Here is a 26,540-nt window from a genome sequence, read left to right as displayed (position 1 = left end):
TCTATTCCCTTTGTGAGTACCTAATTTTTATATACAATAAAGTATTTTAAAACTTAGCAGTACTACTCTATGTGAGCCTTCTTCCCCCATATATCGATACACCTTCGGACCCTAACATCAAGGAACCTGGTTCACAAGATTCGGGTAGATAATCGGACCACCCAACCACTTTGATGGTCAGTGGAGAAGATCCAGGATTATAGACAAGGCCTGATACCCCTGCAGGGGTACATAGTTCTGGTGAGTGCGGTCCAAGGGGTGCGGGGAGCACTGAACGGTCACCATATACCTGAGCACCTTTAATATTTCATCAGAACACCTGCACTCAAGTCACCTTTTTTTGCCAAGTTTTTTAGGAATTTTCTTGCATTGTGGGACTATTTGTTCTTTCTTAGGTGTAACGGACTTATTTATTCTTGTATCATTGCTGCTATAATATTTATCTACCTATTGTGCACCTTATTTAAGTCATACTTTAAGTGGATCCATTTTTATATTTTTTATATATTTATTTTTATTCTGTACAAATCCACCCCTTTATCTATTTTTTAATTCATACATTTCATCTAATTTTCTCATCATACCAAATTTCACTTATTCTATATTCACTTTTCAGCACAATTATTTATTATTTATTTGTATTATCTTTTAGTATTGCACATTCAATAGGAAGACACATAGGATGCACTGGACACTTTATTCATAGTGGTGATTTATTTTGTATGTATCTATAACGCCTAAATTTTGGACATATAGAAACATCAGCAGTTTTTGGCAGCGCCATACACCTTCCCCCTCCTTTCTCTTCATTCTCACTATATTCTTAGTAATATAGTATAAAGGTGGGCTGCAGCCAATACTAAATACCAGGAATCTAGAATTATCCTAAGCGCGGATTTGTTTACATTTCATCTGGTAGATAGCGCCTACACAGGCACAGGGGGAACTTTCCCCCCCAAAGCATAGGCCTGTACAATGGTCTGACTGATCCATTTGGCGATGGTAAAAACCGCCGTCGCCACGCCCTTCCGAGGGCCCTCTGGAAGGACAAATAGAGAATCCGTCTTGCGAAAGGATTTTTACGATGACAGGTAAACCCTGATCGCCCGAACAACATCCAAGGAACGCAAAGCCACCTCCTTCGGATGCTTAGGCGTCGCGCAAGGCGAAGGCAAGACAATGTGCTCATTGAGGTGAAATTCCGAAATCCTTTTCGGAAGAAAAGACGGGTCAGGTCGCAAAACCAATTTATCCAAGTGAATCACCAAATACGGAGACCTGCAGGACAAAGCTGCCAGCTCCTACACTCGGCGAGCCGAAGTGATCGCCACCAAAAAGGCGACCTTCTTGGACAACATAGACAACGAGATCTCCCTGATCTTTTCAAAAGGAGCGTGTTGCAACACGGACAGAACAAGGTTCAAGTCCCATGGAGGTAAAGGCTCCCTCCTAGGAGGGACCAGATGTCGCACCCCTTGAACAAAGGTGCGATGGATTAGACGCCATAGGGCGTTGAAAGAGAACGGCCAGCGCAGAAATCTGACCTTAAATCGTGGCCAACGCCAAACGTTGGTCCACGCCCGTTTGAAGGAAAGCCAACACTCTAGATACCGAGTATGAGCGAGGGGAATACCCCCTGGACTCACACCAGGCAAAATACGCCTTCCAAGTACGGTAGTAAACCTTCCCTGAAGGGGCCTTTCTAACGGTGATCAAAGTGCGAATGACCTCAGGGGACAGACCCCTATCCTACAGGACCTCGGTCCCAACAGCCAGGCCGCGACTGTAAGGCAGGATGGAATATCGGCCCTGGAGACAGAAGATCTTCTCGAAGAGGCAGACGCCACGGAGCATCGACCAGGTTCACAAGATCTGCGCACCAAAAAAACGGCGAGGCCAGTCTGGTGCCACCAGAATCACCGTGTGTGGTTCCGAGATCAACCTGCGAAGGTACCTGGACAGCAGCTGAATCGGCGGAAAGGCATACATCAGATGAAACCGATGCCACAGGTCCACTAACGCGGCTGACGCGTCTGCCCGAGGATCGCGCGTCCTTGCCACGAACCTTCCCACCTTGTTGTTTAGACGAGACGCGAACAGGTCCACAGCTGGTGAACCCCACTACGCGCACAACATCTGGAAGACTTCCGGGTGAAGGAACCATCCCGAGCCGCTCGGACACACCTGGTGCCCCCTTGGTGGGTGACGTAGGCCACCTCTGTGGCATTGTCCGTCTGCACCCGAACCGGGCGGCCCTGCAGCCTGTCCGTCCAACGTAGAAGACAGAGACTGATTGCTCGCAATTCCAGAATGCCGATCGGAAGGGAGGATTCCTCCTCCGACCAAGTACCCTGGGCGGACAGAACGCCCAGAACACCACCCCAACCCGACAGGCTGGCATCCGTGGTGATCACCGTCCACGAGAAAAGACGAAAGGACTTGCCCCCCGACACCGTCGGGGACTGGAGCCACCACAGAAGATCCCTTCTGGTGCGATGGCTCAATGCGATCTGGATATCCCGGGATTGCGGTCGCCCGTCCCACCTGGGCAGAACCTCCGCTTGGAGACCCCGCGTGTGAAACTGGGCGAAGGGAATCGCCTCGAAAGCCGAGACCATCAATCCCAGACACCTCATGCACGTCCGGAGGGACGAGCACTGATTGTCCCTAAGGGACCTGACTTCTTCCTGAAGCTTCCTGAGCTTGTCATCCGGCAGGAAGACCTTCACCTGAACCGAGTCCAGAACCAATCCCAGGTAGTGAAGACGAACCGACGGACACAGCGTCGACTTTGGAAAATTTATCGTCCAACCAAACTCCTGTAGAGTCCGCACCGTGACGGCCAGGTCGTTCAACAGACCCTGACTGGTCGCAGACCGCACCAGAATGCCGTCCAGATACCCCAGGACAGAGATGCCCTGGGCTCTCAACAAGGCCAGAACTGGCGCAAGCACCTTGGAGAACACCCGCGGAGCCAAAACGAGACTAAAGGGTAACGCCACCAATCAGTAATGATCCTCCGCAATGGCGAATCAAAGGTACCTCTGGTGACCCTCGAAAATGGGGATGTGAAGGTACGCATCTTGCAAATCGATGGAGGCCATGAATCCTCCCGGAACCAGGGCAGCCACCACTGATCGCAGGGATTCCATGCGAAACTTGCGAACCTGCACAGCGCGGTTCAGAGCTTTCAAGTCCAGAATCGGACGTACCTTGCCCTCCATTCAGGGCACAGTGAACAGATTGGAATAGAAAACCCGAAATCTGTCCCGATGAGGCACCGGAACCACCACTCCCTGAGCCCGCAAGACCCGCCCCGCCAGGTGCAGATCCCGCAAGCGCTCCGGAGATAGCTGAAGATACGAGGGAAAAAATCTGCTCGCCGGCCGAGAGAGAAAACTCGATCTCGTATCCGGATCGAACGATTTCCTGAATCCACCTGTCCCGAACGCGGGCCAGCCAGGGTTGAAGGAAACCGAGCAAACGTCCCCCCACCCCAGAGCTGGGTGAGGGCGCCCCTTCAGGCCGCATTGTTATGGGCAGCTGACCACGGCTTCTTCTAGGAACCTTGGCCCTAGAAGGGCTTGCCCTTGTAGTATGATCGAAAGGCACGAAAGGACCCCTGAGAGGGTCTAAACGAGGTATTCTTCCTACCACGAGCAGTCTTAGATTCGTGAGCCTGGGGCAAGAGCGTGCTCTTACCCCCGGAAATACCTTTTATCAGAGTATCCAAGGAATCGCCAAAAAAAGGCGAGAACCCGCAAAGGGTAAATTGGCCAAAGTTTTACGAGAAGCTTGGTGAACAGACCAACATTTCAGCCAAATCAGACGGCGAGTTAACACCGCCACGCTTTTGACGCGCGCAGCCAAAGGGACTAAGTCTAAGTCCGCATCACACAAATACATGACACCCTGATGAATTTGATCCACCAAAGCCAATGTCGTCGGCGGGACAGAATCAGCCACCAGGATGCGCCTGAGCACCCGCGGCCAATCTGCGACAGCTTGGGCCGCCATAAGGGAAGCAAAAAATAGGCTTCAGCATTGACCCAGCAACCGTATAAGTATGGCGGGCAAGAGACTCAATTCTCCCGTCCGTAAGGTCCCGGAACACCGGGGTATCCTCCGCCGGAATCGCAGTAGACTTATCCAAAACCGCTACCGCATGATCCACCGGAGGCGGCACACACCAACGCCCAGCAGCAGCGGGCGGAAAGGGACAACGCAGCTTGAACCTACTCGGCACCGCAAAAAGCTTCTATAAATTGCGCCATTGCTCATCAACAGCACGCAGGAACTCCGCAGAGCAAGGAAAAACCTGCGATGTTTTGCGTTTTCTCTGCGTCCCATAGGAAGCCAGCAGAGCAGAAGGACATGGTTCATCCTCCAAATGAGGCGTTTGCTTGATAGAAGCAACCAGCCCCTCCATGATTGCAAGCTCTTCAGACGAGCCAGGGGAAGAATTATCAACCCCTTCAACCTCAGCCTCCCCCTCAGACCCCCCAAGGTCCAGAGATGATCGAGACCCTGAAAGAGGCACCCCAGCCATAGCAGTCCTGCCAGCCTTTGCACCTGAGCAGCCAAATATGCCACAATAGCAGCCAGATCAGCCCCCTCGGGGGATGCAGCAGCCCCTAAGCCCCCCACTAAAGTGGAAGGAAAACTTGCTATCCTGAGAATCCATGCCCCAGTGAGTCATTAGAAAAAAAGGGGGTAATGTCCCTTTAAGACCGCGGCGAAGCATATCCCACCGCACATAAACACATACACTGACCCCACAGGGACAATGAAAAGACACTGGGTAAGGAATACAGAACAAAAGAGAGGTAAAAACCTGGAGATCACACAGGCTGCCGCTGCTACCGATCGCTGTCCAGAGCAAGGGAAGTGATGCAATAACTGCCCGCCCTACAAGCCTCATGCAAGGCTACACAAACATGGCCGCTGAGGAATCATGTAAATGGGGAGTGAGGCTGACATGCGGTCCGATCGATCGCCGCCAAAATGGCGGCGCTTGGCGCCAAAACTCCGCGCCCTTCTGCACAGGATCGTCACTGCAGGGCACAGTGAACCAACATGTTGAGCAAAAAATGGCGGACCGCCGCAGCGGTCGCCGCACAGTATGGCACACACAAGCACCGCATGTCTCACACATCCTGTCACACAGAACAGAGCAGGAGATCCCCCCCTTCACAGCCCACAGAAAGGCAGCAGTTCCCACAGGAATCTGACAGGGAGCTCAAAACGTGTTCACACACAAATCACAGCATGTCTCACACAGCTTGTCACACAGAGCAGAGCAGGGGGCCCCCCCTCACAGCCCACAGAAAGGCAGCAGTTCCCATAGGAATCTGACAGGGAGCCCAAAAGCCTTCACAGACATGCAGGGTCACACAGTCCCAGACTGACACCCAATACAGACAGGTCCCCACATAGAAATTTTACTCACCATCCGGATGGCGTGGGGAGCCTTCGTTTGCGATCAAACCGCTGTACTGAGGACAGGGAGAGTCGCAGCCGGGACGCAGTGAAACTGCGGTGCGAAACCACAAATGGTGTCCGGTGAGGTAGCCACCTCACCGCAGCATCCCTGCAGCGAACAGGGATGGGTCGTTCATATGTGCCAGGGAAACCTGAGCTGAACGCTCGATGGCAGGCTGGGAAGCCACTGGCCCACAACCTGCGACACAGGGGGGCCAGCCCGAGACCCAGCCCGCACGATCCTCTTCATCAGAAGAACTAACCAAAGCTGGAAATAAACAGCTAAGTAAAAGAAAGAGAAAACAACTTCAAATAAAATCAAAAAAAGAGAAAAGTGTCTGAGACTAAGAGCCCCAGCACAGGGACAGCCTGCACTCCTGAGCTAGGCAAATTGAAACTGAGTTGGTATGCAGGAAGTGAGGAGGTATTGACTGAGGGGACCACCCTCTGGGGGTGGGATATGCTAAAAGCTTTGATATTAATATATTCTGTTGCCTAGCACTCCTACGGAGCAAAGGTCAATAACCCCAATAGTGACGAATATGGAGAGGCGGCGACTGTCGGAGGACGTAAGAGAAATATATATTTTTAAGCGGAGACCCCAAAGAATAAAATGGAGATCATTGCAATATTTTATGTCAGTATTTTTTGGGAAGAAATACACTTCATAAATTAAAAAAAAAAGAAAAAACAGCAAAGTTAGCCCAATTTTTTTTTTTTTAATAATGAGAAAGATGATGTTATGCCGAGTTAAGATGATACTTAACATGTCATGCTTTAAAACTGCGCACACTCGTAGAATGGTGACAAACTACCATACTGATAGTTCTCCATAGAGGATGCTTTAAAAAAAATTTAACGGATACCTGTTTAGAGTTACAGAGGTGGTCCTGTGATACCTGTTTAGAGTTACAGAGGTGGTCCTGTAATACCTGTTTAGAGTTACAGAGGTGGTTCTTGCGCTCGCTCTAACGATCGCAGCGATACCTCAAATGTGTGGCTTCTCCGCGCAAGCATCGGGGGGGGCGCTTTACATTTATTGCTGTCACAAGGAAGGTAAACATCGATTGCGACAGCTATAGGCAGTGGCAGGTACACTTTATGGAGGGATTTGGGGTCTAAAAGACCCCAAATCCCTCTTTTGCACCTGAAAGCATTCAAAACAGCAAGTTTGGCTGTTTTGAATACTGTCATTTTTTAAAAATCTGGCGCCTTTAAGGCTCTATTAACTGGAAGTGATGGGACACCACTTCAGGATTCTGGCCAGCCGGCACATGTGCCAGCTGGTCGCTAGCGCCTCTTGGTGGGAGGGGAGACCTGGGCGAGCCGCGGAAAGCAGCGGGAGGGGGGACATGCCCTTTGGCTGCTTGCAATAACAGCAGCATCAGCTGTTTTTACAAGAAAGCTGAGTGTCGGCTCTCAAAAATGGTACCGGGTGATGCCTCTAGCTGCAGGAATCACCCTGGTATAACCCCTTAAAGCGGAGACCGCATATTTGCCTTACGTCGGCGGGAAGGGGTTGATCATCCTTCCACGATTAAAGCTGTTATTGTAGTTTGTATCATTCAAGTCCTAACACCTTTGTCAACAGAAATATTAAAGGGTCAATACTTTCTTGTTTATTTTGCATAAATATTATATCGCCCACATGTATGCAGCAATTTACACAATATATACTGAACCTATTTTATTATTAATCTCTGTCCCATGGTGTCTTACAATCTTATGACCCCCAACACAGCTATGCAAGCAAACACTTTAGGATTAATTTATTTGGATGCCAATGACTTTACCAGTATTTATTCAGTTGTGAAAAGAAACTGGTCAAAGTGTGAAAATGTGAACAAAGAGAGAACAAACAAACTCTGCATAGACTTAAACCTAGTAACAATCAATGCAAGAGTGCTACCCTTTTGGCAGTGATTTCTAGTTATTATAATACTCACCAGCAATAGTCCAGGAGGTGTGGAGGAAGAACTGGGATGTAAATGTGCTGCCAGTACATGGGGTACAGCAGGGAAGCAGACGCGTGAACACAGGCTGTTAACTGCAAAAGAGATGAAAGGCACATTACATGGATAAATAAACATAAACACAGCAGTGGAAATATACGGCAACATAACGCTTTTAGAATATTTAAATTCAAAACTAATTTTTTGGACAGAGTTTAGAAGAATTAGAACCCCCTGTCTGGTTTTTATTGCTGTCTGTGCACCCAGCAAGGAAAATCAAACTGTATAATTGTCCTGTTTATTGTTAAAGTGGTTGTAAAACCCCCTCTGTAAATTGTACCTATAGGTAAGCCTATAATAAGGCTTACCTATAGGTACTGTAAATATCTCCAAAACTTGCACAGTTTAGGAGATATTTACTGTATACTGCGCCGATGACATCATCGGTGCATGCGCTCTGAAGGAACGGTTGCCCGGCCAGTAGCATAGCCGGAGTCCGCAGACCAGGAAGGAAGACAGCTGAAAATGGATGCGGGCGTCGTTTGGAGGTGTCACATAATGTGCTAGTATGCGATGCATACTAGCACAGTGTGCTTTTACTTTGCAGGGGGAACAAAAAAAAAAAAACACACTGGGTTTACTTCCTCTCTAACACAGAGAGTAAAAGAAAATCACACATTTTGGGATGTCACCAGAAATTTTCCAATGGGGATACTAGTTCTGGTGACAATTAGGCATTCCCTATGTTTGGAGGAATTTCCTCTCACTTCCAGTTTTGGCTATTGGACATGAAATAAAGGAAACTCTCCCCAATGAGACACAGAGGGGAAAAAAACTGACAAGGATTAAAAAACTCTCTCCTACTCTATCCAAAATGAAAATACCTTTACTTCAACTTTAACCACTTGCCGACCCATCGCAGTACATTTACTGCAGCAGGTCGACTCATACCGGCACAATCAGGTACCTGTATGTTGCGGCTTTTTTCTGGGTCCGCACGCAGACACGGAAGATTGTGCTGTCATTCTCTGCAGCACCAGCTGATCAGAGGATCCTGGCCAATGATTTATGCCCAGCACCCGCTGACTAGCTGAGCGAATGACAGAAGAGAGCCCTGTGTTGATAAAAAACACAGGGCCCTCTACAGATAATTGAAACATGCAGGTTTTTTTTCTCCCCGTAAAGCACAAAGAACACACACTAAACATTGTTAGGCGCACATTTAACCCCTTAATCGCCCTAGATATTAACCCCTTCCCAGTCAATTTCATTAGTACCGTGACAGTGTATATTAATAGCACTGATCACTGTACTAGTGTCACTGGTGATTTCAATGGAGGTTAGTCAGTCCCCCCGCATCAGTTAGTGTCAGATTTCCTGCCGCACTCACAGTCCCACTATAAGTCACTGATCACTGCCATTACTAGTATAAAAAAAATAAATAGATAAAAATTCCAGGTAATACCTGGTAAGCAGTAAAATTATTGCCTGTACACCTAATCAATAACCTAACAATGCCAGCACTCAAAAGTAAAAAAAAAAATATTCTATCTAATCTCTAGGTAAATGATACCACCTGGCATGCATACATTTTTTCTAAATGATAAAGCATGTGCATAAAAAGATGAGAGATTTTTATGTGTAAAGTTGGAATGTCTTGCTGCTGAGCCTAAGTAATTTGTGTTCCCAGAACACCTGATTTGTACCACAGGACTTTTACATAGCAGTATGGCCTATTGAGCCTAAGCAAAAGTAGAATTCAGAACTTCTGGGTTTATAGGTTAGGCGCTCTGATCGTACTTTCATGGTATATATTGAGGTTTACCTAGCCGTTGTTGAGCATTCTCTCCAATCCTGTGCAGTCACCGCACTCTCCTGTGCAGTCAGGGGATCATATGACCAGACAGGAGCGGACTTAAATTGTTAAATATACACATTTGTATTGTCCTCTGTGTTGTTACTTCATATCTGGTGCATATGCTGTCACCGGAACAGTAAGTGAATGGAATAATCTTTTACAGAACCCTGAATACTAGTAAAAGCTTAAACCTTCTTCACTTTATCTGAAACAATAAAAATTTGACCGGATATACACTACAATCACTTTATAAGCACCCACACTGTTCAAAAAATAATAAATATAAAGTCCTTAGATGTGCTCAAAAATTTCCTTTTTCCTTGTTTTTGTTTTGCTGTGGTATCCAATGTAATTGCCTTTCTCTGGTTAACTTGATGTCCACGCCATGCCTACAGATTGATCCCATTTGGGGTAGGATGGTCAGGAATATCAAGACTTTTATAAAAAACGTACAGACCCTTCCTTGTATTGAAGCTTACACCAATGTTAACAACTACAGCTTATTAATGTGTGTACTGTTGTTCTTAACAAATTAATAAAAATTGCTAAAAAACACTCCAATAAAAATATTTTCAGAAAGTAAATAATAAAAAAACTATACTGTACTTGAAAACCTTTTTCAGGTAATCTGGCACTGTATGTTAAAAATACATAATGATTTTATCATGTAAAATTCAGCTATTACAATTTGTTTTTTGAAACATAACTATATTGGGATGATTAATAATGAATGGGAAAAATAGCTAGACCAGGGAACAGCCTTGATTACAGAAACAAAAACTGTGCTGAGCCCTGGATATGAGGTAAATATAGCCAGAACAATTGAGTAAAGATGATTTCAGAAGCAACCAAACATTTTCACTTTCAGACCTACAGTATTATGAGATAAGTGACAGCTATCTGGTTGCACCTCATTCTCCTTTTTTTTCTATGTTTTATAAATGGCCCAGACTGTCTGTACCAAGATAACATGCCCCTAAACAGTTTAATCACGCAAAGTATTTGGCCAAAGTGACATAGTCCGAGCACAGTATCTTAATTTACTCCAGGCTTTAATTAATATTCTGAATAAAGATTTAACCCTCACAGGTATATTAACCACTTTACCACCGGAGGATTTTGCTGTCTTATGTCTGGGCCCCTTTTTGCGATTCGGCACTGTGTGACTTTAACTGACAATTACAGAGTGAAAAACAAAAAACAAAAAAAGAGCGAAAATTTTGAAAAAATAACAATATTTTTCAAATTTTTTTATATGAAATTCCCCCCCAAAAAAATTTAAAAATCTAAATGGTTTATCATTTCAGGCCAATTTGTATTCTGCTACATATTTTTGGGAAAAAAAATTGCAATAAGCGTATTTTGATTGGTTTGCGCAACAGTTATTGCGTTTACTAACTAAGGGAAAGATTTCTGTCGTTTTTGGTGTTTTTTTTTTAACGAGTAATGGCGGCGATCTGTGTTTTTTTTTTTGCGGGACTGCGACATTGCGTCGGACAGATCGGACCCTTGACTGACATTTTTGGGGTTACCAGTGACACTACTACAGTAATCAGTGCTATAAATATGCACTGTTACTGTAAAAATGACACTGGCAGGGAAGGGGTTAATTTTATTGGAGAGGGAGGGGTTAATGTATGCCTGGTGCTTACTGACGTGTGTGGGGGGAGGTGACTGAGTGACACAAGGACAGATCGCAGGTTCAGCTATGCTGAACCCTGCAATCTGACCCTGCCTGTCACTTAGGAGATCCGCCCGCTTGTGTTTACACAAGCGGGCGGATCTCCAGACTCGATTCCCCGAAGATCGGGGAAGAGCAGCGGCGATTGCGCTGCTCCTCCCCCTGGCCCGACTCCCGCTGTGACTGAATACAGCGGGAGCGAGCCTCCGGTGGCGCGCGCGCACCGCCGAGGAGGGGGGAGTGTCTGTCGACGTAGGTCTACGTCGTCAGATCTACAAGAGCCACTTTGCCGCAGTACAGCTCTAGTGAGCAGACGGCAAGTGGTTAATAAAGCAGTGAATCTCATATTCACCAAACATTATTTGCAGTTGAATCTTCTAGGCGCATGCACCAGTGAATGTTTGATGAAAGTCATGTCCACTGCTTTATATGTATGCCACTTAGTGTAAAAAATTATGCTTCGGTTCTAGTAGCACCCTTGATACATCCTTCTGAGACTCGTAGGAATTAGCAAATAACAGAAAAACTGAAAAGCACATTATCAAAAATGGTGTCAAATTTGTAAGCTAAAAAAAAACACATAATTAGGTGAACATTACAGATAATTTGGTGTGTTGAACATTCCAAAAATGTTTAAATGCATACAAAGTACATCAGACTATGTTATGTGATGACTGTTCTGTGTATGTTATGAAACACCGGTACCACAGCAGACACCGATTCCTCTGATGTGCCGTATGGATCCTGATCATTACAGAACATGGATAATTGGGCCTGTTATGGGAGGCAGAGCCCTGGCTACCTAAGTTCATTTAACCCTACTAAATGTGGCTAGCAGAAAGCCCTGAATGCTCCCTAGAGAGCTCGTTAGGACTGATTGGCAAACGAGGGAGAACCAGGAGGCGGTAGGGAGCATCTGGAAAGGGTCGTGATAACAGGAGCTAAGCCTATCTTGCAGAACGCTCTCCTGGGATAAGACTGCTCTCTGTCACACACTGTCACCACTGCCCATACAGCTGTCTTGTGGTGACAGTGCAACATCAATCACTTGTTAGACAAACTAGCATTAACCCTTTTTAAAACACTATATAGTGTGCTTGCAAAAAATAATTTTTTCAATAAATACAATAACTAGTTTGTTTGCTTTCTACTACATTGCTTTCCTCTAGCAGGAGTACAATACGTTCTGTACCATATTTGCAGAGATGTACCTTGAGAAGCAAATGCAGCAGTGGGAGAGAGGTCCTGGACCTCTCAGGTGTGCAAATTTACGGAAGTATGTGGTCTCCCATGGGACTACATAGCCACAATAATGACTAGGTGAAAGAATGGGAGCATTCTTCCTGTGGTGCTCTGTACAGACTTGGATAATTTTATAAGAAACCACAGATCAAAGGTGACTTTACAAATATTCAGGAGAGGCCTATATCCTTTTAAAGCAGCATAAAAACGTAAGTGTACAACAAAAAAAAGTCAATAGGACACTACAATCTCACAAATATAAAAAATAATCACGATACGTGGCAATTTCTGATAAGTGAGGCATGATTGCCCATCAAAGAAGAAAGAATCTGGCAGCCATGTTTTAAACACATGAAGAAAGCTCGGGAAAGTAGTCTCAATCGATTATTTTTTTTTTTAAGTGTAACAATTGAACTAAAAGCTAAAATATTCAACAGAATGTGACACAATAGATAAAATAAACCTATAATTATGTCCTGTGTGTTTAATTCCACCAGAAAACAAAATGTAACCGATCAAAATTAAGAGGTTTGTATACCAATGCCAGAAGCCTGGCCAACAAGATGGGAGAACTGGAGCTGCTGATGTTTGAGGAGGACTTAGATTTTGTGGGGATAACTGAGACTTGGTTTGACAGCTCTCATGATTGGATGGCGACCATTCAGGGGTATTCCCTTTATCGCAGAGATAGAGAGGGTAAAAAAGGGGGAGGGGTATGTCTGTATATTAAGAACAGCATACAGGTAAATATGAGGGATGATATTAATAATGGAGCTATGGATGAGGCAGAATCCCTATGGGTAGAGCTTCAAAGGGATGGCACGGCGGGGAAGGTAATATTGGGCGTATGCTATAGGCCCCCCAACCAGAGGGAGGAGGGTGAGGCGGCCCTCCTTTTACAGATAGGATTGGCAGCAAGGATGGGAAATGTCATTATAATGGGGGACTTTAATTATCCAGATATAGACTGGGCAGAAGGAACCGCGCACTCAGCCAAGGCTAGGCAGTTCCTAAATGTTTTGCAGGACAATTTTATGGGTCAGATGGTGAATGCACCGACAAGAAACAATGCGGTACTTGACCTACTGATTAACAACGATACAGACCTGATCACGGATATAGAAATACGGGACAACTTAGGAAACAGTGACCATAGGTCAATAAGTTTCAGTATTAATTACAGTAATAGGAAGCAGAGGGGTAATATAAGGACACTGAATTTCAAAAGAGCCAATTTCCCTAAACTGCGCTTGCTGCTAGAAAATATCAATTGGGATAGAATCCTGGAAACAAAGAACACTGAGGAAAAATGGGAGTGCCTCAAGAGCATACTAGACAGGGGGATTGGCCAGTGCATTCCAAAGGGAAATAAATTTAAAAGAGCAAAAATAAACCCTGGATGGCTAAACTCCAACATAAAAATGTATATTAGTGCTAAAGAAAAGGCCTTCAAAAAATACAAGACTGAGGGGTCATTGGCAGCATTTAAGCATTACAAAGAGTGTAATAAGAAATGTAAAGATGAAATCAGGGCGGCTAAAATAGAACACGAGAGACATATAGCGGAGGAGAGTAAAAAGAACCCCAAGAAGTTCTTTAAGTATATAAACAGTAAGAAAGCGAGGCCAGAACACATTGGCCCCATAAAAGATGATAAAGGAAATATGGCCACTGAGGACAGAGAAAAGGTGGAAGTGTTAAATCATTTCTTCTCTTCAGTCTACACAAAAGAATCGGGGGGCTACACGAACCCAGCTTGCAAGGCCGAACTAAATAATACACCTCAGGAAGTGCCGCCATGGTTAACAGAAGATAGACTGAGAGCTAAACTAGAGAAACTTAACATAAATAAATCCCCGGGACCGGATGGCTTGCACCCGAGGGTTCTTAATGAGCTCAGCCAGGTGATTGCCAGACCATTATTCTTGATCTTTAAGGATAGTTTACAGACGGGTATGGTGCCAGCTGATTGGAAAAAAGCCAACGTGGTACCAATATTTAAGAAGGGGCCGAGATATATCCCGGGTAACTATAGGCCGGTCAGCCTAACATCTGTAGTCTGCAAAATTTTGGAGGGGATTTTAAGGGACCACATACAATACTTTAGTAATAAAAACGGTATTATAAGTAGTAATCAGCATGGATTCATGAAAAATCGTTCTTGCCAAACCAATCTATTAACCTTCTACGATGAAGTGAGCAGCCACCTAGATAAAGGTAAGCCTGTGGATGTGGTGTATCTGGACTTTGCAAAGGCCTTTGACACCGTTCCCCACAAACGATTACTGTACAAACTAAGGAAGGTAGGTATGGACCACAAGGTGAGTACCTGGATAGAGAACTGGCTCCAGGGGAGAGTACAGAGGGTGGTGATTAATGGGGAGTACTCGGATTGGGCGGGTGTGGAAAGTGGGGTCCCCCAGGGTTCTGTCCTGGGACCAATCCTGTTTAATTTGTTCATAAATGATCTAGAGGAGGGGATATCGAGTACAATCTCAGTATTTGCAGATGATACTAAACTAGGCATGCCGATATCTTCTATGCAGGATGTGGAAACCTTGCAAGCAGACCTGAACAAAATAACGGGGTGAGCAACTACATGGCAGATGAGGTTTAATGTTGATAAATGTAAAGTAATGCACTTGGGGGCCAGAAACCAGAAAGCAAGCTACTCACTAGGGGGGGAACCTCTGGGTGAGTCTAGGAAGGAAAAGGACTTGGGGGTACTGGTAGACAACAAGCTTGGCAGTGGCATGCAATGCCAAGCCGCCGCAAGCAAAGCCAACAGAATACTGGGATGTATAAAAAAGGGGATTCACTCCAGAAATAAAGAGATTATTCTCCCACTCTACAAGACTCTGGTCCGGCCACATCTGGAGTATGCTGTCCAGTTCTGGGCACCGGTCCTCAGGAAGGATGTGCTGGAATTGGAGAAAGTCCAGAGAAGGGCAACAAAAATAATTAGGGGAATGGAGGACATCAGCTATGAGGAAAGACTACAAGCACTGAACTTATTCTCTCTGGAGAAGAGACGATTGAGGGGGGATATGATATCAATGTACAAATACTGTACTGGCGACCCGAGCATAAGGAACAAACTATTCAGAGAAAGGAGATACAATAAGACACGTGGCCACTCGCTAAAACTTGAGGAAAGGCGGTTTAACCTTAAAGTGCGTAAGGGGTTCTTCACTGTAAGAGCGGTAAGGATGTGGAATTCTCTTCCACAAGCAGTCGTATCAGCAGGGAGCATCGATAGTTTCAAAAAACTATTAGATGGACACCTTAAAGACCACAACATACAGGGGTATACAATGTACGGTTAAAAGCAAACACACACACGCATCATAGGTTGAACTGGATGGACTGATGTCTTTTTTCAACCTTACTAACTATGTAACTATGTAAAAACACTGCCACACCTAAGGGGACAGTGTGAGAACTAGGGATCAACCGATTATCGGCAACACTGATATCGGGGGCCTATATGCACTTTCCCTGATATATCGGAATCGGCCCCTGAAGTTACCGATATTTAGGCTAAGTGCATGTACCGGGGTGATTCCTGCAGCTAGAGGCATCACCCCGGTATCGGTGTCCATAGCCAACAGTTGGCTGACTTGTAATGACAACTGATGCGGCTGAGAAGCCACTCAGCTGTCATTAAAAGGAGCGGGAGGGGATGCCCCCCCCCCCCTCCCGCGGCTCGCCCGGGTTTCCCATCCCCCCGGGAGACCCGGGCATCCTACCTCCACCGCCGAAGAGAAGAACTGGGTTTTCCATGTAAAAAACCCGGAAGATATGTCATGACATCACTTCCGGGTACTCGGCGCCAAATTAAAAAAACTGACCGCATTCAAAACAGCCAAACTTAGCATTTTGAATGCTTTTCAGTGCCGAGGAGGGGTTTGGGATCTTTTAGTCCCTCCAGATCCCTCCACTAGGAGTACCTTCAGAAAAAAAAAATGTTTTTACATGTCCTAAAATATTGGCCGATACCAATATCCGATGACCAAAATATCGGTATTGGCATTAAAAAAAAAACGATATCGGTCGATCACTAGTGAGAACTCTAAGGTGATACATTGGGATTTATTTTAACTTCCAAACTCTAACAAATGATTTATTTTTTATAGTTTTTGTCAATTTATTCATACTCGTTTCTATTATCTATTCATGCAGGACCCCTGTAGGATAGTAAATGTGCATGTGATGCTGGTAGGTGTTTTCAGCGGCCAACAGGGATAATCAATGGATTGAAAGTTGCAGTTACATCTATGAGGAGACCCCCTCTTCACGCAAAAAGTGTAAGCTTTGCTAGTCGAGCAGTCTGCCCCAGGAGGGGTTAGAAAGCAATGGCGTCGCTGGTTTAGCTAGCTGCATTGGGGAGTGTGATCGGCAGTAGGCACATTGGAAAAGTACTATTAAGGCCAGTGTGTGCCCTCACATCATACCATTTTGTTGTTGAGACAAAGTGCTGTGATATGTGATAGTGAGAACTAAAGGGACTAGAAGAAAAGTGCCTAATTAGTAAGGTTGACTCCCATACTTTTTGATACACGTGCCTTTATGTGTGTGTTTTTTTCTACCCTTTATACATGTGTTTTGTTTTTTGTTTTTTTTTGGGGGGGGGGGGGGAGGGGTAATTTCTTATGCATAGTGAGGGGAAAACATTGGCATTAGTGATTTTTCCATAGTGTAGATACATTAAAAAACACACAAAACAACATGACCCTGAGCTCACACCATACCTACCAAATACGGTTATGCCTTGACTAAGGGGTCCTTTGAGGGCCCAAAACATTGGAATGTTGACATGTGGGATACTTTTCAATTTTTTTGTTTTATCTGATGGCATGGTGGCTAAAATAATTATTTAACTTAATATGAATTACTGACAACTTTTGGTTGACTTTAGTATAGAATAGTGTTATCTATCCTGTAGCTTTACTCTAAAGTGGACAATATTGTTATGGTGTGCAACAGGAGTCTTCCCCTGCATCTTTGGGATTATGTACTTCCTGTGTCTGGCTGCTGGGAGGATTTCAAACCCCACCTTAAGGAGGCGAGTCAAAATTTCTACCAAATTTAATAAAACATAATCATGCAAGTAATCTTTTTTACCAACCAACAAGGATCCATTTTGCATTGGCCAGAGCAAACTCTTAAAGGCAGCTGACAGAAGGAAACAGCTCAGGGAGGACCATACGGATACGGTCAAGAGTATTCATAGCCCAATGTGCAAAGTGAAAGTGGGTCAACAAAGGCCTCTTTTATAGTGTGGTAGACATATATAACTAATAAGACCATCTGAATAGAATTACAGATATTTTGGGCAGGTAAAAACTATTTATGTGATTTAGCAGTTTGATGTTCTGGTTGGATTAAAGGGATTACTATTATAATATTTTAAATTACTGAACTATAAAAAAAAAAAAAATTCCGCACACCGGACACTCATTTCTTTACATAGCTTGAATATAAAAATGCCTTAAAAGGAACTTTTATCAGGAAAAACACAGACATCCACATCTGAAAATGCTCATTGCTTGCTGATCCTCTTTCTACAATAGTTTCAAACCACAATATAAAATTACAACATGAAGTAGTGTTTATTGAATAAGAACCTGGAAATGTAATTTGTTTTCAAAGGTACCTGCTCTGTGGCCATCACATCATGCTTCCATCAACCACCCAGAACAATCATTTGCATGTCTGGGTCCAGTTCAATGATTTAACGAATGATAGCGTAAAATTAGAAATAAAAGCCTTAGTATTTGCAACTTCAAAACAAGGAAGATGTGGCAGCTCTCATTACTATTCTAAAAAAAATATTGACCTATCAGATATGTCTTTCTCCTTAGGCACCCTAATAAGGGGTCATTGTAACATTTCCCAGTATTTATCACTTCTCACAGAGATCACAGCATTCCTCTTGGCAATGCTTTTACCTGTTTTTATCCTCAGGACCGTGCCAACTTTTTACAAGCATCACTCACGGTTATCATCTACTTCCTGAACAGAGATGCTGCATAATAGATGACACAATTGCGTAAATGCTGTGCATTTCACCATTCACACCAGATGCAGTGGGATGCATTTGTGAATGCAGGCCGCCTGCACAGAAAGTTCAAAATCAATGTAAGCCAATGAACATTGTTCATACCACTGCAATGTGTTGCAGTAAAAAAAGAAAACACACAATGTACAAAAATGCAACTCTGGGAATAAAAAACAAGTTTAGCTCCTTTGATGACCTACCTTTCCTCATGCCAAAAATGCTTAGAAAAAGAAAACACGGAAAATACATGAAAAAGCACAGTTTCTGGTGTGTCCTGACACAGATCAGCCCCCTGCTGAGGAGAGGACAGAGAAAATGCTTCCTCTTCCATGCAGCAGACAAATAGCATCATTCAAGCATAGGCAAAATCAATGACTTGAGCTTAAAGTCAGAAAATTAGGTCCTGCTAGATCACAGGTATAGCTATGTAAAATATTAAAAATAAGTGCCGATACTGTTTAAAATCCAGTAATACATTGTCTCACCCTGCTTCGCGCATGCTCAGTTGTTCTCTATTTTTAGACACTACTGAATTTGTAGAGGCTGATCTGCAGACAGTCTTAAATAGAGAAGGACCGAACACTCCCCTGTTCGTTTCACACTAGAACTCTCGAACATCAGAAAAATTTGAACCCCATTGAAGTCTATGGGACCCGAATTTGAAAAATCAAAAGTAACCATTTTAAAGGTTTATAAGCAAATTATTGGCCATAAAAGGGTAGGGGTACTGCCCTGGGGGGGGGGGGGGGAGAAGTGACTTTAATTATGCTTAAATTGAAACAATAAAAATGAAAAATATGTTGAAATATAGTGCCTGGGGGGTCCCCTTAGTCTGCCTGTAAAGTGTCAAATCTGTACCATGTATAGAACCTGCTGCAGCAAAACTGACAATTAAAAAGGAAAAAAAATGACATTTAAATTGCCGGCAATACAATACCATTGCTAGCAACACAAAAATATTAAAAAATAACGGAGTGGGAGTCCGTCTCATTCCAAACATCTGAACATCCCCCGAGCGACCTGAAATTCGGGGGTTCACCAAAAGCGAACAGACAATGTTCCGGTCAAACTTTTGCTCAGCCTGAACCGTTCTCCCATCTATAAACCTAAAGCTGAATTAAGCCCTCCTTTCCTTTACAGCCAAGGAAGCTGCTTCTCTTTTATCTGCAACTGCCATGATGCTGCACATGTGATCGGTTATGACACCAGCCATTTGATGGTTTGACAGTTTGGTTGAGGACACAAGCAAATATGACAGTTAACAATCCTGGCATTCCAGGAACGTAACTGTTTTTTGAAAACGTTATATCGATAGGTTAAGTTACGCTTTATGATTTACAGCTGCTCGGGAGCTCTGGGCTTTAGCAAAATGGCAGCCTCCAGCAAGAAGAAACTGGAGCAATGCTGGAGGGCTATTTACAGCACACATTCATTTTGGTAGCATAATTGTTGTGGAATGTATGTTCTTTGCTAAAGAACATTATTATTTATCAACTTGTTATGGGTAAAGTTACGCTTTAAAGGATGACATGATAAAAAGGTGCAGCTTTACATGAGAAGAACTTATAGGAATTTATTCATGTAAACCTATGATAAATTAGAAATGCTTAAGCGCTGGTTTCGAGAAAGTTATATACAACATGTTAGGAAATCCATACAGAATATGATTGCAACATCTAACAGATTTTTGGTGTAGGTTGTAAGCATTAGCCACTAGCCAAAATATCAGGCCGCATATAATTTAACCAGCTACAATCCTCAGCAAAAAAAATACACCCCAGCAGATTTGTCAGAAAACCTTTACTTTCCTTTCAGAATCAACATATCCTATGGCTAACTATACTACAAAATACACCTACAAATGCAGGCTATTGATTGTAGCCAAGATTTGCTAACTTGCAAACAAAAAATAATTTTTCCTAACATATTCATTCAAGACCTTGTTGCAAAAATGAAAAAACCCCAAGGAAAACCCTAAAGAGGTTGTAAACCCCCCTTAATGACTTTTGCCTATAGGTAAGACGATAATAAAGGCTTACCTATAGGTACTGTAAATATCTCCTAAACTTGCACTGTTTAGGAGATATTTACATTGCATGCTGCCGATGACGTTATTGGCGCATGCGCTCTGAAGGAGCGGCCACCCGTGCCGTTCCTTCAGAGCCCTGTGTCGTGAACAGCGGCTCCCGCGCATGTGATGTCATCGCACCTCCAATCAGATGGCCGGAGGATGCGAACCAGGAAGAAGGACGGCCGAAAATGTCTGCCATGTTATCAGTGAGCGGGCGGCACTGCGGGGGGCTTCGTTCTAAGCTAAGTATTTCATAATGAGCTAGTATGCGATGCATATTAGCTCATTATACCTTTGTCTTTCAGGTTTTTCTTTTTAATGTTTAAAATGTTTTTTTCTGGAAGTTTACAACCTCTTTAAAAGCAAAGCTAAATTTTAGACAAAAAAATCCTAATTTACAAGAATTCAACTACAGGTAAGTCAAATTATTCATTAAACAGGTGTCCAGCAGACAGTTGATTTTAAAAGTACGATACTTAATATAGAAAACCCCTTCCCATTTCATGCTGTCAGCAATGGCACCACATGGAAAAAGAAATGTCACAAGGCCTAAGAAAGAAAATAATTTCTTTACACAAGAAAGGTGAAGGCTATAAGAAGATCAGCTTTACTTATCAGTCAGAATTCTGTAGCAAAAGTGATACAAAAATTTAACAAAGATGGAACTGCAACCATCTCACAGAGACATCCAGGTTGTCCACGCCAGTTAACACCTCGACAGGTGCATCTTCTGATGAGAAGTGATGAAGAAAATCTCCAAGCAAGTTCACTGCATTCAGCTAAAGAAGTAGAAAGCCAAACTGGGGTGATTGTTTCCCGTGACACAACGTGGAATACACTGCAGACGAATGGCATCCATGGACATCGTCCACGAAGGAAGCCTCTCCTAAAGCCCATGCACAAAAAAGCCTGCCTAAAATTTGCCAGGACCCATGCTGAAAAAGAAGAAGACTACTGGGACTCTGTACTCTGTAATGATGAGATCAAGATAAATGTTTTTGGGACTGATGGCTTCAAAACTGTATGGCGTCGCAGAGGTGAGGAGTGCAAAGAAAAATGCAGAGTGCCTACAGTGAAAGTGGCAGTGACAGTGTCCTACTGTGGGGCTGCACGAGTGCAGTTGGTGTCGGGGAGCTGCATTACATTAATCTGTATCATGAATTCACAGATGTACTGCTCTACATTGAAAGAGAAGATGCTACAATCTCTCCGTGCCCTTGGTCATCGTGCACGTTTCCAACATGTGAATTATCCAAAACTCACATCTAAGGCCACTGTTGCATTTCTAAAGAACGGGGTAAAAGTGATTCAGTGGCCGGGTCCTGTATGTCTCCTGATAGCCCAATCGAACACCCATGGGGAATTCTGAAGAGACAAGTTGACCAACATCACTCTCCATTCAGTATCTAGGCTCTAAAAGAGGTCATTATTGAAGAATGTAAAAAGATAGATGTTGCAATATGTCGCTAACTTTCTCATTCAATTCCTAGAAGAGACTTGGTGCTGTCCTTACAAATAATGGAGGTCATTACAAAATACAAGATATAGTAGTTTTTGTTGTGGGGTGTATTCGTTTTTTGCATCAACCAATTTGAGTAAAACTGAAGATTTTGGAATCTAAGTTAAATTATCAACCTTAATTTCATGTAATGAGCTAAACAAATGTTCTATAAAACTCAGTTTTGTCAAAACTTTTGAAATGTGTTCATTGAGATATTGATTAAAATTTTACTTTTCAAAAGGGGTATACTCATTTATTCTAAGCACTGTATTTGTTTTGCATGTATCTCAGAGACAGGTAGGGATGCTGGAATGGTGGCAATTATCATCTACACTGAAGAGGAGACCTACATACGTACAAATGCAGCAAATAGACCTACTGGAGCATTACTGTATGAAGAGTACAGCCCCTGGTAGAAAATATACTGCACACTGACTTTACTGTTTTATTAATCTTTGCAGATGACAAGCAGAGCAATTTCAGAGCTGACTGCAGCCTGGCAATTATCTGGACTGGAGGCAGTCAGTCCCAGCCCAACTAAAGAAATATCTTACAAACACACACGTGGACAGCAAGCATACGTAGGGAAGAGGTGCTGAAAGCTGAGGGGAGACGTTTAGGTTCTGGTGCCTTAGCAAATGTTCCAGCTATCGTAGGGAGACGGCAAACATCAAGAACTAAGCTATCAAGGAGAGGTTACTGCCGCCACATCCTCGGGGCCCAAGATAATACAGTTATTTCTATTTCTGTATAGAAATATGATCCAATAACATACAAGTGCTCATCCCTGCAGTGCCACAAACCGGCTACACCTTGCCATATGTATCGCTATTGGTTGACAAGTGGGCTAATCTTCTACAGTAAAAGGGGATTTTTAGAAGGTAAAGAGAAGTATGGTCAAAGCTTGTTTTGGCTGTACTTCTATTCTGAGTCAACTATTTAGGCAATTATAGATGTGATGTCTGCATTAGTTTCCTTTTAAGGCTTTCTTTCTTCTATTTTCATCTGGTGATTCAGCCAGTAAGTCTGTTTTTAACAGTTTCAGTTATAGGGATTGGATGAGACAGACCATTTAACACTCCTCCTTAAAGCGGTTGTAAACCCAAAAATGCTAAAAAAAAAAAAAAAAAAAAAAAAAAAAAAACCTGCAAGACAAAGGCATAATGAGCTAGTATGCATCGCATACTAGCTCATTATGTATTACTTACCTTAGAACGAAGCCCCGACACGGACCCCCGGACATTGCTGCGGGCGCTGCCATGATCCCTCGGCGTCTCTTCCGGGTTCGGCGGCTCCGGCGCTGTGATTGGCCGGAGCTGCGATGGCCGGCAAGCTCCCGGCAAGCAAAACTGAAGGTCCCCCCCCGGACCTTCAGAGCGCATTCGCCGCTCTCGTGAGCGGCTGCATGCACTGCAAATATCTCCGTGCCGTGCCGGTTTAGGAGATATTAATTGTACCTACAGGTAAGCCTTATTATAGGCTTACCTGTAGGTAAAAGTAAAAAAAACATGATACTACCGCTTTAATGCTCCTTCATCTGTGCCCCCGTGCTCCAGTGTCTGTATAATACAGTTGGTGTGATTTTGGCCAGATCACCAGGGAGCAACAGAAGAAAAAAAAAAAACTAAGAAACGAAAACTAATACAGCCACCACATTTTAATGCTAAGCTGCAACACAATACAGTTTTGGGTTTGGGTTTAATACTGCTTTAAGTGTATACACACTCAAATTATTGAGAGAAAATTCAACTCCTTCACTAAATTCGCCTCCCTCTTATCATATCAATACCTAAGCCCAAATTCTCATGCAATACAGAAGATTCTAGGCATTTTGTAAGAATCTGAATAAGCATGTGTGTACAAAGCTGATTTTAGAGGACGATGATGAAATATTTGTTTGGAGAAGTTGGAAGTTTTCATTTTCGCTCTAGATTGTATGACTGGCTAGACCCTAGCTTTCTGTGCTCAATGAGCTGCTACTTTAAAAACAACTCTAACTGGAATGTGGCTTTCCATGCTGGCCCTCTATATTAACCTTACCATGTAACGTGCATCACAGAATTTAGAGGTAGGTATTCTGCAATTATGGACCTATCGCAAATACAGATGATACTTTAATTTATTGTGGTTGAATTACTAAAGGCAAATAAAACTGTGCACATCACAAGTGCAGTTGCACTCGTTTCCCCCAGAGCTTGGTGAATGTGGTGAAGCTCTACTGATTTCTATCAGTCAATCATGTGCAAGCAAAAATGTTTTTTTAATTTTCCTTGTACCCGATTGGGTATTCTTTAAAAATCTGCATAATGTTCCGGGTCAGAAACCAATAAAGTATTTAAGCCAGTGAGTGAGCATAACTGCCAGGCAACTAGCATTTTAGAAAAAGGTCAGCAAAGGCAATTATTAGCTACATTTTTGGGGTTACTCCAGCCAACCATAGCAGAATCATAGAATCTGTCTTTGCTGCTCATCTCTCCCCCAGTTCTTCCTCTCCCTATCTTTCTATATTTTTTTCAGTACAGCTGGTGCTTATATGCTCTAAGCAGATTAACACCCAAGACAGTAGAATTTTTCAGTTATTTATTTATTTTTCTGGACGGCAGAATATTTCTTTAAGGACACAGAGTTGATACAAAGCAATAGTACAAGATACTGGGTTATCGCCTTCCCATTCTGAGACAAGAGCACACCAGGAACATGTAGTCGTCTGCATTATCAGACACACTCTAGTTAACACATCACCAGCTGCACTAGAGCGAGTCCTGTGTCAGGCGCAGACCAGCCATGTAAAGCCTCGTTTGGCTGGTTATGGGATGCATGCTGAGGGGGAGCAATCATACAAGCATATGACAGGAGTGACTACGCTTGAATAAGCCAAAGAGGCACCAACGTGGCTACAGAACAGGGATCTGGCTCATTGATGGCTCTAAGACAGGGAGAGGGGAGCTGATGCCTTGTTGTATAACCATGATTCATTCTTGTGTTGTGTATCTGTCCAGGGTGTTTGTGTGTCAGAGTGTACAAGAGCTAAAGCTGCAGCTATTCAAGTTTTATTTACTTTTAATGCATTTGATATTTATTTCAATAAAAAGGTTCGTCTCTAAACATTTGCTGTTTTTAAATTTTGAATTTGCTCAAGAGGTAACTCAGGATTTAAAATCAGAAGGCCTTTATTTTACTGTAAAGATTCATCTAAAGAAGGAAAAAGCTTACAGGCTTTATTAATTGTATAAATTGTTTATGAATCAGTATAACAATGTCTTTAGTAGAAATAACAAACAACCCACAAATACTACATACATACACACACACACACATACATATATATATATATATATATAAAAATATAATGTATGTGTGCATTTGCAATAACGTATATTATTGGACAACTACAGCAGGAAACCTTGTAAACTGTATTGGGTTAAGACATGCAACGACAATATTCAGTGTATGACTTTTTTTTTTTTTTTTAATTTTTCATCACATGCCTTCATTTAGATTTTCCTCCATGTTTACATGCAAACCAAATCCAGCAAAAGTGACCATTATAGAAAAACCAAAAAGGCCTTTTCACACTTTCACTTCAGTCTCCTCTATAGAGTGACGCGTGTCAACGGACATGTGTCTGTTGACACCTGCCTACATCCCATCCAATCCTGTTAACTTAAAACAGACAGATAAGGATACATTCCCTATCCGTCTGGCAGATCGGATCGGATGGCAGTTGTATTTAAACAGACAGGCGGTCCCTTTACATCTGATCACCCATAGAGGAGAGAGGGCTGTATTTGTATCTGCTCTGCATAAGTGGAGCTGGCATGGACCGGCCATCTGGCCGCTCAGTGGGGATCAGCAGACAGGTTTTTCACTGAGCAGGCGGACTCCAAAGGAGCCCACTCCCTGTGTAAGGGGCCTTACACTACTGAAGATGATTATATGAAGCTTTTATTTGTAGGGATTACACCATTTTTCCCAAGAGGAGAAAAAAACGCTTATAAATTGTTAGCTAGTATTAGACATACTTAAAATCCACTCAAAACTACATGTCCATCTAGACATCTAGAGAACGAATTCACATAGATATGGCTCAGTTTTGGACTAAGGTGCATCCAGACCTTGGCTCAATCTGTTGTTTTTTACCTGCCTAGTTAATGATCATCAGCTGGTAGTTTGAAGGGAGGGCGGGGATGGGAAGGGAGGGGAGGGCGGGGATGGGAAGGGAGGGGAGGGAAGGGGAGGGGAGGGAGGGAAGGGGAGGGAGGGAGGGAGGGAGGGAGGGAGGGAGGGAGGGAGGGAAGGAAGGAAGGAAGGAAGGAAGGAAGGAAGGAAGGAAGGAAGGAAGGAAGGAAGGAAGAAAGGATGGGGAGGGAAGGAAGAAAGGATGGGGAGGGGAGCAAGGGAGGGGAGGGGAGGAAGATATGGTTAGTGAGTTGTTTTTTGTCTAGACATCCCCACTAGGGGGCAGACAATGGACTGTTCAATGTGTTCTTCTATTGTTGTTTGTCTTATGTTTTTTTTTTCGTTTTGTCTTTCTTTAAAATCAATAAATAAATACATGTCCATGTAGGACTACTGTCCAGAGAGTGAAAACGCTGCTGTGTGATTCGGATGCAAAAAACACACAATTGTCACCCCCTTAAGAGGAAGTTAAAAAACAATGTATCTACTACCAGTATTAAAAAGGTTAAAAAAA

The 26,540-nt window shown here is 43.5% G+C and overlaps 1 protein-coding gene across 4 annotated transcripts in view; it reads right to left on the bottom strand.

The window, feature by feature from the left end:
* DENND1B (DENN domain containing 1B) overlaps window positions 1-26,540 on the bottom strand; it is a 383,468-nt gene that overhangs the window by 116,901 nt on the left and 240,027 nt on the right. For all 4 annotated transcript variants that reach the window (XM_082265591.1, XM_082265593.1, XM_082265592.1 and 1 more), the window contains one exon: window positions 7,428-7,528. In XM_082265591.1, coding sequence (XP_082121717.1) covers window positions 7,428-7,528 — 101 coding nt within the window. The remainder of the gene's footprint in view (window positions 1-7,427; window positions 7,529-26,540) is intronic.

This window comes from Pelophylax lessonae, assembly GCF_965119305.1.
Source record: "Pelophylax lessonae genome assembly, chromosome: 8".
Classification (NCBI taxonomy): Eukaryota; Metazoa; Chordata; class Amphibia; order Anura; family Ranidae; genus Pelophylax; species Pelophylax lessonae.
This window is presented reverse-complemented; position numbering and strand designations above follow the sequence as displayed.